Source organism: Hypomesus transpacificus, chromosome 21 (genome assembly GCF_021917145.1).
Source record: "Hypomesus transpacificus isolate Combined female chromosome 21, fHypTra1, whole genome shotgun sequence".
In the NCBI taxonomy this organism is placed as follows: domain Eukaryota; kingdom Metazoa; phylum Chordata; class Actinopteri; order Osmeriformes; family Osmeridae; genus Hypomesus; species Hypomesus transpacificus.
Window position 1 is genome coordinate 4,217,999 of NC_061080.1, and position 20,147 is coordinate 4,238,145.

A 20,147-nucleotide genomic window follows, 5' to 3' on the forward strand; every position below is an offset into this window, starting at 1 on the left:
ACAACCAAACAGTAATCACTGTTACATAATACTTTTATTACAAAAGGATGTCATTCAGTCATGTCAACCCTGTTTTTTTATTCATCCATACAATAATAGCTACACAGACACCCATGCTGCTTATTCTAGTCATTCACAATAGATTAAAATGCCACACTTGACAAAGGCTCAAGAAAGTATCTGAGAATGTAAAAATAACCCCACACTAGATTATTCATATTTCCTTATGACAGCACACTTCCCTCCTGCAATAGCGCAAAACATTTCTCAATGCAAAAATATTTAGTGACTCAAGACATGAGGCTTGACAAGGAAGTCTGTTTGGTAACGTTGGATACGGTTTGTGTGTGTGTGTGTGTGGTTCTCTAACTAGCTAGCTGCCTCTGTAGCCTTGTTCTCCACGTACTCCAGGGCCTTCTCCTTGACGGCCTGGATGCTCTCGGGGGTGCCGTTCTTCTTCTCGTACTCCAGGTAGCGCTTGAAGAAGAACTTGATCCTCTTCACTGCCACACTCAGGTGGATCACCCGGTCAAAGAGAGCCCTGAGACAGAGAGAGAGACAGAGAGAGAGAGAGAGACATAGAGAGAGAGAAAGAGAGCACACAGATCCCTTTTTAGAGCACTGTAGAGTGGAGAATGTGTTGGCTTGTTATCAGCTGTCAAATGGCCGTGAGACTTCTAGCTGCTGAATGTTTACACGTTAATAAGGTAATTTATCAGGAATTTATATACGTTTTTAAAGATCGTAATAGTCAGTGGAGCTGAGATTCAATTAAGTACACCAGCAGATGCATACAAAAAAAAAACACACACCAGGTAATGTATATATGTAACAAATGTTACATATTTTCCCCACTTCCTGCACAGGTGACTCCAACTCGAGCTCACAGGTAGCGTGTTCTGCTCACCTGATTTCCTTCTGGGAACCGTGCTTGACCATGAGGTCGATGAAGACGGACCACAGGTCGGTGCGCTTGGGGTAGCTGCTCAGCACCTTGTCCAGCATCACCTTGCCTTTCTCCACGTCGCCGTACCGGAACTCCAGCTGGGCAAACTTGGCGATCACGTCCACATCTGGAGACAAGGAAGAGGGGGCGGGGTTTCAAAAAGGAAATGAATACGAGCCCGATCGAATGTAAAAAAAAAAGACGTTTTTGTGGCGTCCGTAGATAAGCCCCGGTTTTGGGATATCGCATTCATGTGACTCCTCTCCTTTTGGGATGCGTTTTCTGAGTGTTGAAACAGGAGCCATGTGGCCCCAGCAAGTGAGGTTGCTTACTCTCTTTGGCGGGCAGGCTATTGAGCGCCCTCTGCAGGAGAGCGCTGCAGGCGTCGCTCTGGCCCTGTTGCAGCAGGAAGGAGGCGTAGCTTAGCCACACCGCCTTCTCCTGGCGGAAACGCTTCACAATCTTCTTGTAAAGGTTCTCCGCTTCCTAAACACGGAACAAGGGAATTCATCCAAACGTTTCCCTCAAAAGTGTAAACTAAAGCAAATGGGTGTAACCCCGGATTAGGATGTCCTCCATTTTGAAAGCCCCTTGGCAGATGGGGGGGGGGGGAGGGGGGAAGGCTGCAGGTCATACCTTGGTCTTGCCAGACTTGGCGTAGATGTCTGCAAGCTGCTGGTAGACAGGCATGGGCTCGCAGAACTGCAGCGCCCGCTCAAACGCCTTCTTCAGACTCTCCTCGCTGCCGTACAAGTTCTCCAGGTTCAGCAAGGCCACCCAAACGTTGAGCTTCTCCTGCTCCTCCCTGGGGGGAGGTGGACACACACACGGCTTAGACACGTGTACAGACACCGGCCCTACACGCACGGAGAAACGCTAACTCGCACGCTAACATGCTAACACGCTAACATGCTAACAGCCGCTACCTGAAGGAGATGGTCTTGAGGGCCCTCTCAGCCACGGCCCGGGCCTGCTCGATCTGGGTGGCCTGCAGGTGGAAGGCCATGTACTGCAGCCAGAGCAGCGAGCTGTCGGGCGAGGCGAGCAGCAGGCGCTCAAAGCTGCCCGCGTCCTGGGGCCTCAGGGCCGGGTCCATCAGCTCAGTCTCCCGCTCCGACAGGGCCTTCTCCGCCTGGCGCTTCTCCGTGTGCCGCTCGTGGCGAGTCTTCTTCTGGCGCTGTACGGGGGGGTGGGGGAGGGTTAGGGGGGGAGAGATGGCCGACGTGGTCGGAGAGAGAGAGAGAGAGAGGACACAGGGTTAAGGAGAGGGGACACACTGGTGAGGGCACTAGCGGTGTCCGAGAGAGGAAAAGGGAGGACCCTCGGAGGGGCTCCGGGCAATGCGGGTTGTTACCTGGCCCTGCTCCTCCTCCCCCTCGCTGGAGTCGTCCCCCTCTGGGGTGGCCGAGGCGGGCTTCAGGGTGCTGAGGGCAGCGTCCCAGGAGAAGCCCCCCGACACCTGCAGCCTGGCTGGGGCCGCTGCTGGCTTACCCTGCTGGAGGGAGAGAGGACGGGAAAGAGAGGATGGGGAGGGAGGGAGAGGATGGGGAGGGAGGGAGGGAGAGAAAGAGAGGATGGGGAGGGAGGGAGAGAAAGAGAGGATGGGAGGGAGAGAGAGAAAGAGAGGATGGGGAGGGAGGGAGAGAAAGAGAGGATGGGGAGGGAGGGAGGGAGAGGATGGGGAGGGAGAGAGAGAAAGAGAGGATGGGGAGGGAGAGAGAGAAAGAGAGGATGGGGAGGGAGGGAGAGGATGGGGAGGGAGGGAGGATGGGTAGGGAGAGAGAGAACGGCGAGGGATGGAGAGTCAAGAGGAGGTTGAAGGGGAAGAGATGGAAGGGAAGAGATTGACGAGACGGCGTGCAAAAAAAAGCAGCAATAATGAGTACCGGGTTGATTACGCAGTCAACAAAACAAGATACCAGGACGCTAATTAGAAAAGACTGATTGCTTGTCAGCATGCGAGTGCAGTTGCTAACCTTTGGAGGGTTCGATTTCTCCTCAATCCCCACCCCCCCATCCTCCTCCTCTCGGAAATACACCTCCACTCCACTGTCGATGTCCTCCGTCTTCTCCTTCTTTCCTTTCTTCTTCTTCGCCGGTTTCTCTACCGGCTCCTAGGACACAACAATCAGCAACACCGCACACCATGACACCTCTGCTTTGACATCATCCTGGCTCTTTAACATCCCTCTGCAGAGAGAAACAAGACTGTGATGACGAGAGGGTTGAGTTGAGGAAGGGGGAGGGAGGACAGACGACTGACCGGCTGGCTCTCGGAGGACTTGCGCTTCCTCTTGGCGTCGTATTTCTCCTTCTCCTCTCCCAGCAGCCTCAGCGGCAGCCCAAGGGATTCTGGGAGCAGGTCTGCTTTCCCGGTGTCGCCTGACAGCAGGGACAGGTCCACCTGCTCATTCTGTGTGTCAACACTGGAGCGGGGGGGGGGGGGGAGGGGTAGGGGGAATGTCCAAGTCAGACGTTTGGAAATGGAAAGGATTTGGATCACGTTTTACCCAAAGCTCCCGTAAGGAAGGAACACGCTGAATTGGTGACTCGTGGCGTCGTTGGCTCCTTACTGGAGGACCTTGGTGGTGAGCAGGGTGTTCACGGGGACGTGCTTGGCGAACACGTCGGGGCTGCTGAAGTACTTGGTGGCGTGCTGAAACTGGGCTCTTCCCGTGATGTTTGTGGACAACCTTGGACAGAACACAACCCCTCTCGCAGGTCAGCGGGACGTTTCACGTCAGGTGACAAAGTCACTGAACTATGCCTTTTAGGATAAGGAGACAGACGCTGGTGCGGCATTCTGCCTTGGCTGATGATAGCATCTACTTATGAACTCGGGGAAACAAAACATCCTTTGAGTAAATCAACGTGTAAGATATGCAACCCCTTGGCGCCCCCCCGGGGTGTGTTGTGTGTATACATACCTGATGAAGACCCCATGTTCACCTACAGACTTGACATAGCCTCGGAGGATCTGGCCAGGTGTCAGGCCCCCCGCAGACCGCACCTCCGGGTCCTTCACCACGGAGGGCTTGTCTGGACTCAACCTGCCCACAGCAACAGAAGAGCATGGATCGAGCACGCCCGACGTGTGGTGCAGAGGATGTGTATGTGTACTGAATGTGTCTAGAACACTGGTTTGGGAGGGGGGTGGGGGGGGGGGTCACACCTCGAGGGCCGGAGAGAGAGCTGCCATTGACCGCTTTTCTCACTGAGAACACAACACCTGGAGAGAGAGAGAGAGACACAGAGAGACAGAGAGAGAAAGAGACACAGACAGAGAGAGAGAGAGAGACCACAAACATTCAACATCATTAGGACTATAGTACAGGTAATCAAAGGGCGAGGCTGGCGTTAAGACAAGCAGTTCAGTGTCCGGCCTCGGCTAACCTGGTTTGTCACTTAGCCTGGGCCTGAAGAGGCCCACTCACCTGACCAGCTGGCCTTTGCTGAAGGCCTGGAGCGGATCGCGCTTGTACGAGTCCAGCAGGTCCACCACGGCGACGGTTCCCTTGGCGCCCAGTGGCAGCCTGACGCCCAAGCCCACTTGGGGCTGGACGCTCTGCACGATCCCCACGGTGACGCTGCCGTTCTCCAGCTTGGGCACGTCTGAGGGTTAGAGGGTCGAGTTAGAGTCTGGAACTGCAGGTAGAACCTGGAACACTGGGGTAGAACCTGAGGATGATCCATGCGGTTATGATGACACAGCAAAGCCGAGTGTGTGTGTGTGTGGGGTCGCTCACCAGTCAGAGAGAGGGAGAGACGCAGAGGTTTCAAACTGACTTGAACCACATTGGCACCGACTGCCTGGCCCAGTTTGTACAGCTTCTCTGGGTGTTTCAAATCCTGAAAAGGTGAGAACATGTCTTGTGGGAATACTGACATTTATATTAAGTGCGTATATGTATATATATATATATATTTTTTTTTTATCATGGAAATTGACAAATGTTAACTTACTTTAGGATCAGTGACCATGGAAAGTATATCAACAGTTCCTGTTAGAGAGGGACTGATGGTCACCTCTAAACACTTCTTCTCTGGGTAGTACTGTAGAGACACACACACACACACACACACGCACTCATTAGACAGGGAGTCGAATTTAATCACAAACGTCTCAAACTCTTCAGTGCCGTTGCACGCTTCCAAACGTACCTTTGACACAAAGCATGTGACCTTCTGGCCGACCTGGTAGGTCATGAGCTCCTCCTTCAGGCTGCGCTTGACCGGCTCCAGAACCACGTCCTCCTGTAGCTTACTGGAACCACAGAGGGTCATGTTACACACACAATGATCCATCACTGGGATTGGGGGTCGATCCCCTCCCTCCCTCCTTCACAAACGCTTACCTTGGCAAAAGACTGAGCTCAGGAATGAAATAGGTGAAATTGGGGTGACTAAATGGAAGGTACCTAAAAAAAATATATGCAAAAAAGAAAATTGTTCATTCATGATAACACAACTCCCCTGCAGTAGTAGTTATATGAACACACATTTACATTTAGTCATTTAGCAGACGCTCTTATCCAGAGCGACTTACAGTAAGTACAGGGACATTCCCCCCGAGGCAAGTAGGGTGAAGTGCCTTGCCCAAGGACATAACGTCATTTGGCACGGCGGGGAATCGATCCGGCAACCTTCTGATTACTAGGCCGACTCCCTCACCGCTCAGCCATCTGACTCCCTCTCAGACACATGGGTGCTTGGGTACTGACCTGTGACTACAGGCCTCCCGCCCTCCTATGACCCTGGCTGTGACCTCGCTGCCGAGCTTCACGGCGGACGTGGGGAAGGTCCCCAGGCACGCTCCGTCCTGCACCTCCGACACGTGCACGCTCCCCGTGGCCCCGCCCTCCAGCTCCACCTGCACGCACGTGGGCCTCACCGCCTTCACCTTGCCCTTCACCAGGTCGCCGTAGCGGTGGCGCCCCGTCCCCCTCGGCCCCGCCTGGTCGGCGGCCGCCCCGCGCTGGACCTTTGAGTCCCACTCCACCAGGGGGAGCCCTTCCAGGTCCTCGCAGCTGGGGTCCGTCACGCTGACCGCCAGGAAGCGGCCCGGGAGCAGCTTCTCCGTCTCGAAGCGGAACGAGTCGTTGAGGTTGTTGGTCGTCTGGACGACGGTCAGCTGGGCCGTGTCGCCCAATGAGATGACGGCAAAGTCCTTGTCGGCATGCTGCACCCGGGCGGTGTACTTGGCCCCCTCTTCAACCTACAGAATTACGGAGGGAAAACGATGAACGGTTGTAATTTTATAACCGTATAGAAAGCTTAAACATTTTCATACTTACATTTCCCCCCCCCCCCCCCCCCCCAAGGAGAAAGTTTGTTTGAATATAACAAGCATTTCTCAAACCTCAACATCAGTTCCATCACACACCTACACATCTATCCACCCATCAGATCAAACAGGACAAATTGACCCATGGTCGACACTTACCGATTTCCTCTTTGCCACCAGCTTAGGCAGCAGGGAGACATGGACCTGGGTGCTCAAGGGGTCAACATGGAGGACCACAGCATTCACCTTCTGTCCAGGAGACACCTTTACACCTTAGAACACACACACACACGCATACCATTCAAGTCACCGCGGAACAAACCCTTTCATTCATCAACAAGCAGTTGACAATACCCTTAAAAACGTACAGCGAACCAAAATGGCGAAAAAAAGACCTTCCCAGAAAAGTAAACAACCAAGCGAATATGTTGCCGGCGGACGTTTCATTTCACGCCATTCAGACGGAGTTAGGGGTTAGAGGGGTGCTTTGAGTCCTCACCCATGCTGTGGTGTTTGGTGGCCAGCACGGTGGCACCCTTCAGGTCGTCACACACCAGGCTCACGCTCTCGTCCTCCTTCACCTGCTCCACGCTCAGCTTCAGCCTCTGGCCCAGGGTCACCACTGACAGCTGCTGATGGAGCTCAGAGTCCTCTGAGGAGAGGGGGGAAAGGGATAAGAGAGGGACACAAAGAGAGAGAGAGAGCGAGAGAAGTGAGAGAGTGGAAGAGGGGAGACGGAGGGGAGACGGAGGGGGAGTCATGAAGAGCAGTAAAAGCCCGCCGCAGACCATTAGATCGGATCTGTTGTTGTTATCGAGTTACAGCAGGATGCTGACAGAATCTGAAATCTCGATAAACGGCGACAGAAACCAGACGCCCGAGGCGCCCACACACACACACACACACACACACACACACACACACCCCTTTGGATACACCCAACATGGTTTGGTTCCCTCCTCCGTCCGGAACACACACACACACGGAAACACACCTTTGTTGGCCATCATGTCGGCCACAGCCCTTCTCTCCAGCAGGCCCTGGAGCAGCCGGGCCTGGGCGTCGCCCTCCGGGGCCATGACCTCGGACACCTTGAGGCTGACCAGGAAGCGGCCCTTCTCCTCGTCCAGGTTGGTCACCTTGGCTCCCACCGTCTGGCCCAGCTGGAAGGGCCCTGTTGTGTCACTGATGAACTTGTCGCTCATCGCCTGGATGGGAGGAGGAGGACGGGTCAGTCGAGGGAAAACACCACGGCTCACGTTCGGGAGAAGTCGGACATTCGTGACATCGCCTCTCCGCTAACTTAGTCGACTTCCTCTTTGATGAGTACTCACCGATTTGGGGGCCAGGCCTACCAGTCCGCAGGGGAACTCCACAAACACGCCGTAGGGCATGATGTTCTTGATCCAGCCAATCAGCTGCATGCCCACTTTGACGTCAGAGAACTCCCTGGCAACAGGCCCGTCCTCCATGGAAGCCCTCAACACAGGCTTCTTGGTCAGGGTCTGGGCACGGCCGGGTTAAGGAGAAGAAGACAAGCTTCCTGACGATGTACAGTCGGGTGCAACAGCACTGTACCATTTGCCAGACCACAAAATCCAATTCAAAACCAGACTAATAAAACACTTGCATTTCGTCATATTCGTAAATATGACTCATATTAATAGTACTAACTTTAAGTATATATATCCCTGTAAGACCCAGATTAAAATTTCAACATCACTTTTAGCTCTCCAGAAAACAAATATTATTTTTGGGGAGAAAGACCAGACATAGCTAACGGGTGCTATTGTCTTGCCTTTGCAATGCCATTGGATAAATATGGTCTTAAAGAAAATAAAAAAATGTGGCTGTAGCGTTCAAGTCAGGAAGGATACGATGTGCTGCTTGTTGTGGTTGACACAGGCCAGGTTGGAGATGGTGTCGCCCTCCTGCAGCGCCTCAAACAGGAGGGGGCAGTTGGACACGTGGTCGGAGAGGTGGCTGATGGGGAGCAGGGCCGGGACCTCCTCTGGGAGGATGGCCACCTCCAGAGCCCCCAGGACTTTGGCCACCAGCCTCGCTTCCACCTTCTACCAGAGGACGGGAGGGGACACATTTGTTTAGAGGCTCTCAAGATTGAAAAGAAAAATGTCTTCGTTGTGGGGGGAGTGAGTGGAGGCAACGGGGGGAAAAAAGAGAGAGATGTGTGCGAGTGAGAGAAAGATGCGTCCTCTTACCTTCCCGATCTCAAAGTCAAACTGGGGTTTAGGCGGCGCCTCGGTGTCCCCTCCTGCCACGGCCTTGAAGGACAACAGCAGCTTCTCCTTCGCCAAGTCACAGTTCAGCACCTTGGCCTTCACCACCTGGACACACAGCCGCAACCACAAGGGGCTCAGATGGCTGAGCGGTTAGGGAATCGGGCTACCAATCAGAAGGTTGCCGGTTCGATTCCCATAGCAGAAGAAAGTCAAAGCTACCTTTGCAGTATACCTATATTAATATGTTGATGGTTCCCCCCCTTCCCTCCCCCACACTCAGAATCTGCCAGTAATCCAAAGTGTTGGTAAAAGTACATTGAAAACAGGCATGAAACATGGCTCCATCTAATCTAGTACTGTTACCTAAGCGGCGGCCATTTTGCGTCTCCCTACCTGACCGACAAAGAACATCTTCTCCGGTACGATGACGAGCTCCGTGCTGAGCTCGCGGACGGGCACCAGCCCCTTGACGTCGCCGTAGAAACGGACGATGCAGCCAAAGTCCTTGACGCAGATGATGTGTCCGTGGGAGATGCGGCCGGGGCGAGCGTCGGCGAAGCTCAGGAACAGCGGCAGGGAAGACTCCACCAGGGCCTTCTTCCTGGTTAGGGTCAGGCTCTTCCTCTGAGGATCCACGGCCAACACCTAGACACGCACAAACGATAAAAGAGTTACGCCAAAAATAGGATAAGATGGATAAGATATAAAGTGGACTCTATTTAGCGCAATATATCGTTCCTGATGAGATAAGCGTGAACCAGGAGCCCCAGTGAGAGATTAACTCGTGCCCTTCTTCTCGTAAGTGGAGTGTTGAGGCGCTCGCTCACCCGACATTTGACCTTCATGCCCTCGGTGTATTTCCTCTCTGGGTTCTTGAGGATGATGTCAGAGAGGTGTGTCTTGGGGACCATCCCCCGGATGTGCTCGGTCAACTTCACCGTCATCCCGCTGGGATTCAGGTTGATCACCGTGCCCTGTGGAGGAGGAGGACGAGGACGATGGGAGGAGGGGAAGGGACCAAGTTATCCGAGAATGTGAACCAGACGTATGGCACAGAAGCTGGTGAGTGTTTTTATTGTTCATAGAAACTTTATTATTATTTATTTTTCTCTTCTAACCTCCACAACTTGTCCAGGATGGATGTCATGGTATCTGAAGAATGGTGATTTTATAACACTCCTGTAGAAATGATCGCAAGGTTACAAGATTAGGGGGGGGGGGGGGGGGGGGGGGGGGGAGCCTTTCCTGTCCATTCATGACAAACTCATTCTCTCCCTCCCTCTCTCTCTGTCTCACACACATACATACATGCGCAGGCTGACATAGTGCATCTGCTCCATGGTGCTGTAGTCCATGATCCTGCAGGTGTGTTCTGCTTTGGCCATGACCCTGTTCATGTTGAAGGGGTCTTTGGGCTCCTTCATGTGGTTCCTCTACGGCACAGAGAAGACAAAACACCACCACCAAACGGTTACCCATGGAGGGACGCTTATGCTAGCATGTAGCTCTGGAGGTCCCTGTAGGCTTTACAGTTGCTGGTACATGGGGGGGAATGGAGCTCCAGGTACTCACATGCACAAAGACCTGGGTGCTGTCAGGGAGCTCCAGTATGGCTCCAGAGTAGTGGTGGAGCGAGGTCATCTTGCAGCCCTCCAGCACCTCTCCGATGCGCTCGCTGGTCACCTGCGCCAGGTCGCCCCCTGGCTGCAGGAGGTGGCCGCGCAGCGACAGGCCCAGCAGGCGAGAGGAGGGCTCCAAATACAGCACGCAGGCTTTCACCTGGGAGGACATCCACATATGCTGACTGAAGTCTGACTTTCGGAGGGGATATGAGAACTGACATGGCATTGCTTTTATGACCCACGGCCCTCTGTGTGACAGAGTAAGACATGTGGTAAAGATGGAGGTCCTTACCTCATCTCCCTCATTGTAGCTGCATGAGGGCTCCATGTGCATGAAGTCAACCATGCCTGAGAAGGAGGAGAGGAACTCCAGGATGAGGCCGTGAATGGTCACCTGGGAGCAGAACCGCGGGGAGAACATTAACATAGCGCCACGCCAGATTAGCTTAGCGGCAACATGGAGATATAATGTAAATGTGTTCATTTCGCAGATGCTTTTCTTTAAAAATTAAAAAGACGTACTGGGGGGGATTGGAACTTGAAACCTCTTGATCCCCAGTCTACCACTGAGCCTATAACCATATGCAGTAAATGTGGCTGGAACAAAATGATACATTTGGGTCTCAGACAAGATAGTAGGCACCAAAGTACCTTTTTGATCTGGGCTTTGACCAGGAGCCCAGGTAGCAGGTTGGTGAGGGTCCAGCCGTGTTTGATGTCAGCGTAGGACTGAGCCACGGACCGCGGGCAGGTGGAGAGACGGATCACGCGCCCTTCGTTCTTCACCTCCTCCAGCAGGGACACCACACACTGACCCACCTTCAGCTCTGCAATGTGGAGTCAGATGGCTGAGTGGTTAGGGAATCGGGGCTATTAAATCAGAAGGTTGCCGATTCCCGGCAATGCCAAATGATGTTGTGTCCTTGGGCAAGGCACTTCAGCTTTCTTGCCTCGGGGAGAATGTCCCTGTACTTACTGTAAGTTGCTCTGGATAAGACCGTAAGCTAAATGACTAAATGTAATATAAATGCAACGCCAGAGGAAAAGACGTGCTCGACACAAACGCCACACAGAGCGGGTCTCCAATAAACACAGGGAGCGACACTGGCGCAAGGTACACAACAAGGTACACAACAAGGTACACAACAAGGCACACAACAAGGGTGAGTCCAGTCCTGGCTTGCGTGATACCTTTTGGGATGGGCTGGTCTGTTGCCGCCTGCTTGGGCAAGAAAGCTTTGGTTCCGCTGACGCCAATGTCAACCAGGTACCCGTGATCCTCAACGCTATCCACACAACCACTCAGGATCTAAGGAAATAAGACACAAAAACATTATTTCCAGACTCTTCCTTATGAATCAGAAAGGGATTTATTCGCCATGACAGTTTGCACAGACAAGGAATTTGCTTTGGCAGGAAGGTGCATACAATAAACATATAGGAATCTTGGTCCAGAACCCTCACCTTTAGTCACATCCCTCAAATGTGTCACTAAAAGGCTTGTTTGCCTACACGTCTATAGCTGACTCACCATGCCAGCACTCAGACAGCTGGTGGTCAGGCCTTTGTTGACCTCCTTGGGGTTGATGGACAGCTGGATGCTGACCGTGCCTTTCTTGGTGATGTTCAGCCTGACAACAGAACACCTCAGCAGCATGCCTGGACTGAAGAGGTCAGGGAGGGAGAAGATCTCCTGTGGAAGACGAGAAAAATATCGTCAGGCACTGCCGTCAAACGCGTGGCAAATATGAGGTGCGTGCGGTTCTCTCAGCTGCACTCGTCCGCAGTATACTACGTTTGTATGTTTTATTAAAAAGCGGAACATCGAATGTATACACACACCCTCCATGAACAGCAATCTCTTACCTCGGTATCTGAGTCCAGCTGCTCACGGACCATCTTGGTGTAGGAGTCAGAGATGTTGGAGATGGCCAGGTATCCCATAAGGCCACTGGGCAGGCTCACCATCACCTCGAAGTCTGTCACTTCCTTGATACACCCCAGTACCAAGGTACCCACCTTCAGACTCTGATCGCAGGCACACAACACGCAAGTCAGGTAAGTTAGCAGCTTCATGATAGGCCAGTTCTCTATTGGAGAGCTTTGCAATTTGAATTGATCATGCATAGCAGAAGGGCATCATTTAGAAACATAACAAATCGAGTTAACAGGATGCATTGTTTAAGCTGACCTTCAGATGTAGAATTTCGACTTTGGCTGCTGCATTGAGTTTGAGCGTCTCCTCTTTGCTCGTTTTCTGCTTCTTAGCCACATTCTTCCCCTCGTTCCTTTTCTCTCCCTTCCTTTTCTTTGTTTCTGCTGGTTCATGCGTCTGGAACAGGTTGTCCACCTCAGTGTGGTGTCTCACGGGTTTCGCTTTAGTCTCTGCTTTCTTGCCCGTCCCTCCACGAGGGAAATCCTCATCCAATGACGCCATAGTTGATATTGATTCAATTGTCTGTAAAAATAAATAATCAAAATCTAATAATGTGTCGATAAAAGAAACGGGTGACAAACAACTGGGAAGTGTCTGCTAGCTGCAAGCGAAAGCCATGTCTGGTTATAGTGTAGATAAACAAATGAACTGAGAAACTAACAAACAAGACCATATTGACAAACATTCTTTCAATAGTTTTCAACATTGAAAACTAGACATCTGCAACAACACAAAGTTAGTCAGCTCCAACCTACTAAGAAGGTGCCTGTAGTGTAGGCTACTGAAAATATACTCTACACTACAGTATCGTTCTCAAACATCTGCATACATGTGATGACTGGCTAACTAGAAAGATAGCCACATTAGCTGCTTGCATTCCAACTAGACAACATTCAGTGAGAGAAATCGACAGCCAAAACTAAACACAGTTCCAACGTTTCAGTAAATTATACGTGTTTAAAATAATGCAAAACGTATTAGCATACAGTTAATCCTTACTGTTTTAATCCACTTCTCAATTTGGTATCCAAACTCACATGTGTTGATCACTACCACGCCATTTTTCAATACCGGAACAGTACCGAGATGGGCGTTTCAGTAAATGACCATTCACCACCCAAAGATAAATGATTGACGTTCGGATTGACCTGCCATTAACTGTTATTCTTCAAAGGGGCGGTATTTGTGTTGATTGACGTTTACTTGGCCCTATCAAACTGTGTTTCCTTACAACGTAACAAGTAGGCGGGATTTCCTGATAAATCTAGCATTGCGGCCTCTGCTGAAGGGCACTTGTTCAAGTCAATTCACAAGGGTAGTGTGTGCAGAAGGTAAGAAATGTAACGAATAAAAAATGTTTGTCCTATTCACGTTTACACTGTTCAGTAATGCATCATTGTGTTAGCTTTCCCGCCTATATTTGTTAATGTTTTGATTAATCGTCCGTTTATATAAACAATGTTTCAGCCAGCTAGCTAGCTTGATGGCTAGCAAGCTACTACTAATTCTAGCTCGTCAAGTGGCAACTCACTCACCCTGTTAGCTAGCTAGCTGTCTCAGTGAAAGTCAAAACAGTAAATATTAACCTTTCGTTAGAACTTATCCGAGCAATGCCCACAATTGTGCATGATCAGGGGCTGACATGGATTCATTTTTTAATTATGTATTAACAACCAGCTAGCTAGTTGTCAATTGAAATTACAGTGTAGAGATTAAACTAATTGCAGCAGGCCGTCTCTGGGCTCGTGGGTTGTCAACCAGCGAATTCAAAGGGACAGTCTATTCGCTTACACTTATGTAATACCACTCATCTCGTGCTTTAATCTGTAACAATTGATTTCAATGTGTCGATTTTATTCCTCATAGATGCACATCAGGAATTATCATTACTCATGTTCCTTCAAATATGGGTGTGCACGTTACTAATTTTCCCTCTTGCCCTCTGCAGTTACCCTCAAAACTGTCATTGTCGAACCACATGCAATTCTCATTAAGTGATTTACTTGTTGTAGGACCAGTAGACATCAACCATGGGCGGACACGACGCTGGATCTCAGCACCAGTTCACTGGCATTGCCAAGTACTTCAACGCATACACCATCACAGGAAGGAGGAATGTAAGTTGTGGACTTCTTCTCACAAAGTTGGTGTTGCAGCAACATAAAAACATTGTCAATGTTTTGAATTATGCTTCTTGAAGTCTGGTTCACAGTGATGTGTTGAACCATATTGAAAGTCAGCCAATTCTGTAAGTTTACCAAAAGGTCATGCGTGTTCTGTCCCCTTCCTAGTGTGTATTGCTCACCTACGCCAGCATAGCCACCATCGTCCTCCTATTCAAACTGAAGCCCAAGAAACAAGCAGCGATCACCAACTGATCATGTAAGCATAACTGTTGAGATGACGTCAGCATCTCAGTAACATTTTGATTATTCTTTACCTTCTGAAACCATAGGTGTTTTTCATATGAATGGCTTAACTTGATGTATTCGGATCAGGGTGGGTGCCCAATCCTTTGTATAGTAACGCATGTATTATCCTCACTTTCATCTCATGTTCATGAAGGTACTTTTGTTGCAGGAAAATCCTTTAACACCCATTTCCTGTCTGTTCTTGTCTGTGTTGCAGGTGACCGGACAGTTCTGTAGTATAGTTGGAGCTGGTGGCAGCTGGATGTGCTTGTTGTAATTATACAACCATTTATTTGGTATTAACATGTTAACAATAAAAATGATATCGACATAGAAAACTTGTTTTTATTTACACAATATGCACTGGTATAAAAAGCTATACAGCTATGACAGCCAGGAACAGTTAGGCTGTGTTAATGGCAGTGGTAAAACATGGTTTTGAAATGGCACTGTTTAGGCAAGGGGTGTCAGTTTTTTTTTTTTTTTACGTTGTTTAATGAAGCTGTATGTATTTAGCAAGCCGGGGGGCGCTTTGAGATGAATTCGCAAATTTAGCGACTCGTCTTCCTTCATTGCCTTAACTATGCGGAGCTAATAACGCGACAGCTTATTTCTCATTGCCATTGGAAAGACATTCACAAGTTGGGTGTCTACAGTCAATTCAAATGGAATATATTTCTATTGTATGAATCCTTCTTTGGAGCGTTAGAATTCCTGGCCCTTCACCCATCATCATCAAGTAAAGTTTTCAGAGGAAAACAAGAGGTGATCAGTTCTAAGAATGTTCATAGTCAGCAGCCGTCCGGTGTCTCAGCAGGGGTTGTAAGCGCCTGCAGCGAGCAGTAGATTCCTCCGGGTGAAGTGGAGGTGAATGACGGGGGTCGACTTGGTCAGGTAGGTGCCCAGGAGAAGCTCCTTGGAGTTCTCTGGTAAATGGATGTGACCCGTGGCCATGGTGAAGTCGTCGGTCTCCAACTCGTCAAACGCCTTCATGGAGTCCCAGAGCTTGACGGTGTTGTCCATGGAAGCTGGAGAAGACGCACGATGTCACAACATGAGAGAGACGGCGGCGTTTTGATGGGCCATTGTTTGCAGCGAGTTCAGGTTCAACAGGCGCTAGGATCTCAGCATTAGATTGAAACATGTTCATATTATCGGCTATTTTACTGTAATGTTGAGGTATGTACCTGAGGCGAGGATCTCTCCGTCTCTGCTGAACTTGAGGGAGTAGATGGTGTCAGTGTGGCCCTTCAGATCTCCTATCATCAGGCCATGGCCAATGTCCCACAGCAGCACTCTGCCATCAGTAGCTCCAGACGCCATGAACTTCCCGTTGGGTGAGAAGGCCAGGGCATGGATGGGGCCCTAAATGACAAAAACACAATAATAAAATAAAGGTCTAAAGCCTTTAAACAAGCTTGAAGAGGAGCACAGTCCTTCCCAACCAATCAAACTTGGCCTTGCAACATTCCAAGAAAGTCGACCTCTGACCTTGTGACCGGTTAAGATGCGGACGCAGTTCCCCGTGAGGATGTCCCAGAGGCGGATGGTGCGGTCGGCGGAGCCGGTGGCCACGTAGTTGGAGTTGGGGTGGAAGCGGGTGCAGGTGATGTCCGCCAGGTGGCCGGCGAACATGCGTAGCGGCTGGTAGTGATCAGTGGCCCACAGACTGGTGGAGAGGAGGAGGAGGAGGAGGAACGGCATGACTTGTCATTCCTCGTGCTGCAGATAAGAGCTCTGTGAGAGCTACAACGATGAGGCTATTTGCACGTTCTTCATTTTTTATGGACTAATAATACATAATAATAATATATATATAAGTCTATGCTATACTTGAGGCTTCTCTGTCGTGTAGTATTGTACGTGGTAGCTACTTTATGTAGCGGCATACAAAGTAAGTCTATGCAGGACGCGAGGGCGCTACATGCACGTTTTTCCAGTCGCACGCCTCAGTTCTCACCGTGCCACCCTGTCGTGCCCTCCAGAGATGAAGTAGTACCCGTAGGGGGAGAACTGGGTGTCCCAGACGGGGTAGTTGTGTCCTTTGTACCCCACCAGACAGGTGTACGTCTGGAGGCTCCACAGTCGCACCGTGCCGTCTTCGGAACTGGACAGCAGGTAGTTCCTGGACGACGCGATGGGGGGGGGGGGATGCAGAAGAGCTTGGATTAATCACAACATGGAAATGCAGAGTCGTGCGAGCGCGCGACTTCTCGGTGTTCTCGTCCTGGTTCTAAAATCTCAAGCACTGATCCTGGTATGGCCACTTACAGCCATACCAGTGTCAACTACAGTTGACACTGACAGAGACTTTAGGATTGGTTTAACAGATTCCGAAAGCGAAAGCTCTTCACGAAGAACGCGAACACAGGCAGAGGGATGAATGAGAGGGTGAACAACAGGGTGTAGCCTGTGCGGTCTCACCTGTCAGGGCTGAAGCTGATGCCGTAAACTGGCCCGCTGTGCCCGTGGAGGACTTTGGACTCGCTGGCCGTCTTCTCATCCATGATCCTCTCCAGCACGTCGTCAGACTCCTTGTCTATCAGACTGAGATCTTTGGTGGAGAAGAGCGCGGGAGGTCAACAATGAAGGTCAACGATCAGTATCGGTATGTCGAGGTGTGCGGTTTTCAGCACTGGTTTTTTGTTTACTACTCAGTGACATAAACCGGTGGCTTAGGGCAGGACACTAGTAGGGTGAAGGAGTGTTTATGTCGTAACTGGAGGTGTAGTCTCAGTGTTTACATTTAGTCATTTAGCAGACGCTCTTATCCAGAGCGGCTTACAATAAGTAATACATTAGTAGTATTACATTCCCCTTACAGTAATAGTAAGACATTCCCCCAAGGCAAGTAGGGTGAAGTGCCTTGCCCAAGGACACAACGTAATTTGGTACGGCTGGAAAATCAAACCGACAATCTTCTGATTAATAGCCCGATTTGCTCAGCCATCTGACCCCATGTTTACCTGCGGCTGACTTGACCCTGCGCAGCTTCTTGGGCGTTACGCTCCACACCCTGACGGTGGAGTCTGCGAAGCCCCCCGCGATCAGGCTGGAATCGTCCGTGAAGTCCACCGCCGTCAGACCCTGAAGGTCAAAAGGTCACAAGAGAAAGAATGCAATAGTCAACGGCATTTCGGAGGGGGTCAACAACAACAAGCGTCAGCTGCGACTCCGTTCTAATAGTGGTTAGAGTACCCTTTCCGAAGAAACTTAAAACATCGAAATACTACACACAAATGTTAGTGAACTATGTTAAACGGGCCTGTATGTTGATTGTACGAGGCAGCTGCTACAGCACCTGGTATGCGTTGAGGAAAGAGTAGAAGCAGATGGAGGGCAGGTTGTCCGGCCCCAGTCTGATCTTCTTAGTGGCCTCCTTCATGTTCATGATCTTGTCCAGCTTGTCAGAGTCCTTCAGCTCTGGGAGAGGAATCCTACAGGATAGAAAAACTATTATTACATTATTAGAACTCCTACGATCCTAAAATAATCTAATTGGGGGGGATGGTTCACGAGCATCCATTTTTCTGATGTGCAATGTCTTTGCCTGTGTCATTTTTTAGAAAAGGGGTGAGGGATTCTACAATGACACAGATTCTAAAGGGATCATTCCATTGTTTTTTATGTAAAGATATGCCAAGAGTTAGTAAGGACTAAGTATCTAAGGACGTGTGCTTGCTGTCGCTAGGCGGAGGCCTCTCTACTCCACCTGTTCTGCTGGGGGGCGTTAGGATCCTGCTTCTTGCTCTTGTTGCCCGTGCTGTCCTTCTTGGGCTTCTTCTTCTTGGGTTTGCCCTCCTCGTTCTCCGCCTCCTCGTCCTCGTCGTCCAGGGGCACCTCGATCTCCGGCTCCTTCAGCAGGCCGTAGAACACCTGAAGCAGCGGGGGGGGGGGGTAAAGGGAAGAGTCGCCCACGACGACAACTTTGTAAGTTTACGGACGCGGTTCGCTCTTCTGCCTGTGCGATCCTCGAGTCGTCTACCGCTCTCTTTCTCTCTCTGAGGCAACACAAGCATGGAATCACCAATACACGCCCCCCCTCCCCACCCACCTTAGCCTTGTTGGCATCCCTCTTGCCCTCCCCTGCCAGACTCCCGGACATGGCGTCGATCTGGCCCTTGCTGCGCGGCATGCCGTCGAAGATGTCGATGTAGAGGTGCTCCTGGATGATGTTCCAGATCTGGTTGTTCTGGCGCTCCTGGAGGTGCCTCTTCAGGAGCTGGTACGAGTCCCTGGAGATCCTCAGGACGAACTTGCTGGTCCTGAAGTCCAGCAGGGTCTCGTTGCCCTTCATGTGTTCCTTCTTGGTCAGGCTGGAGAGGATGCGCAGGTCTTCCTCGTAGTAGCACTCCTGGTCCCCGCTGAACCTGAAAAGACGGAGAGACGGAGGGCAAGGAAAGAGTAGAAGGTAAGGGTGTTGATCAGAACACAGTGTGTTGGGTAGTTTGAGGTGGATAGGCATTCGAGTGAAACTCGGCCCAGAAACGTACTTTTCGAAGAAAGCCTTTGCCTCCATCTCGTGGTTGTTGTACACAAGCTCCAGGTACATGTGGACAAAGAGAGGGTAGAAGACCTGGGACAGCTCAGCTCGGTGACAATCGAGAACAGACTCGATAAACTTCTTCAAGCCGCTATAGTAGACTTGGTATAGTGGGGGATCCCCCTGCTGGCTGTATGCAGACAGGACAACGTTGACGTCGGGTTGATCCTCACCGCCTGACGCCGGCACTGTAAACAAAACAAAAACATGAATGACTACATAGTTTTGGTCAGATACAAAGTAAATTAAGTATGGGTAACTAACATTTTCATGTATATAGTGCTATGATAACATTGCGACTCTTTTGTGATTTGCATAACTAGCTTCTGGTTTTCAATTGGCTATACGCGTTCTATTTCCCCCCTAAAAAAGACGTCTGTCAAACTTGTCTCATTCATTCAGAGACTTGTTTTGCTTGCAATTATTAATCATAATTACATGAAGACTAAAGAATGCTGCTTTAAAAATTACGTTATTAAGATGTTGATAACCTAAATAATTGCAATGATATGCATAATCCCGACCTTTTGTTGGCGCCGGTGGCGCCGTGGCTGGGGGAGCGGCGGTGGCTATGGTCACCCGGTTCAGAAGAGAGTTGGCATCCCCGCCTTCAGCATCAACATTCACGGTACTTCCCAAGCCCGATCCTGCAGAATCCGATACCTTTGAATCATCTGCATCGTCTGATAAACCGGCTTCACGCCGCAAAATGTTTACGGACTCCGACAATTTATTTCTCTTGAGAAATTGCAACACCGCGAGCAAGGTCTGCTGATCTTCGGCCCCTGCAGTTAAAGTTTTCGTTGTTCCGCTAGAAGACGTTGCATCAGGAGATGAAGAAAGTACTCCTCCATCGTTTGCATTATTGTTACCTGACCCATCGTTTGATGGTTCTGTTTTAATATCTTTTTCACCCTCCGGATCGATCTGACCACCTTGTACAGCCGCCATTTTCGAAATGATGTGCGCATGTGCAAACAAAATAAAGGTATCGTCACTACTGAAGAACAGACAATCTGATTGGCTCTCAGAAAACGTTTGCCGCAGGGTTGTCGATTTCTAGTGGTTTTTATGGAGAACGAAACTCATTCATATTTATGTAGCGTATTCATTGCTGGTTGAGTTAAGTAAGTGGAACAGAACAACTTTAGATTTCATGTGTAAT

At 50.3% G+C, this 20,147-nt stretch overlaps 3 protein-coding genes across 5 annotated transcripts; 1 reads left to right on the forward strand and 2 right to left on the reverse strand.

Annotated features, from left to right (window-relative positions):
• Nucleotides 1-22: 22 nt before the first annotated feature.
• On the reverse strand, nt 23-13,099 carry pdcd11 (programmed cell death 11). 3 transcript variants are annotated; one of them, XM_047043688.1, is made up of 35 exons: nt 13,028-13,099; nt 12,284-12,550; nt 11,959-12,120; nt 11,624-11,785; nt 11,284-11,401; nt 10,744-10,919; nt 10,385-10,486; nt 10,043-10,249; nt 9,779-9,903; nt 9,589-9,649; nt 9,298-9,444; nt 8,864-9,115; nt 8,450-8,575; nt 8,108-8,302; nt 7,565-7,735; nt 7,225-7,438; nt 6,730-6,882; nt 6,390-6,502; nt 5,668-6,161; nt 5,302-5,364; nt 5,108-5,210; nt 4,910-4,999; nt 4,693-4,795; nt 4,381-4,558; nt 4,119-4,175; nt 3,874-3,996; nt 3,520-3,639; nt 3,210-3,372; nt 2,923-3,060; nt 2,301-2,438; nt 1,873-2,123; nt 1,583-1,751; nt 1,279-1,432; nt 908-1,073; nt 23-541 (listed from the first exon to the last, which is right to left on the reverse strand). In XM_047043688.1, the coding sequence occupies exons 2-35, from the start codon at nt 12,527-12,529 to the stop codon at nt 370-372; spliced, it is 5,412 nt and encodes a 1,803-aa protein (XP_046899644.1). In that variant the 5' UTR covers nt 12,530-12,550; nt 13,028-13,099; the 3' UTR covers nt 23-369. The 3 variants fall into 3 exon arrangements, with proteins under 3 accessions (XP_046899644.1, XP_046899642.1, XP_046899643.1); XM_047043686.1 differs by having other exon boundaries at nt 2,301-2,441; XM_047043687.1 differs by having other exon boundaries at nt 2,301-2,441; nt 13,015-13,094.
• Nucleotides 13,100-13,272: 173 nt separating this feature from the next.
• atp5md (ATP synthase membrane subunit k) lies at nt 13,273-14,772 on the forward strand. Its single transcript, XM_047044179.1, has 4 exons — nt 13,273-13,359; nt 14,041-14,145; nt 14,320-14,410; nt 14,657-14,772. Exons 2-3 carry the CDS (start codon nt 14,059-14,061, stop codon nt 14,404-14,406), a joined length of 174 nt encoding a protein of 57 aa, XP_046900135.1. The 5' UTR covers nt 13,273-13,359; nt 14,041-14,058; the 3' UTR covers nt 14,407-14,410; nt 14,657-14,772.
• taf5 (TAF5 RNA polymerase II, TATA box binding protein (TBP)-associated factor) lies at nt 14,694-19,935 on the reverse strand. The gene is made up of 11 exons (XM_047044178.1): nt 19,507-19,935; nt 18,933-19,170; nt 18,494-18,809; nt 18,152-18,315; nt 17,741-17,876; nt 17,406-17,526; nt 16,864-16,993; nt 16,400-16,564; nt 15,931-16,108; nt 15,627-15,804; nt 14,694-15,467 (listed from the first exon to the last, which is right to left on the reverse strand). The coding sequence occupies exons 1-11, from the start codon at nt 19,931-19,933 to the stop codon at nt 15,250-15,252; spliced, it is 2,271 nt and encodes a 756-aa protein (XP_046900134.1). The 5' UTR covers nt 19,934-19,935; the 3' UTR covers nt 14,694-15,249.
• Between the last annotated feature and the right edge of the window lie 212 nt (nt 19,936-20,147).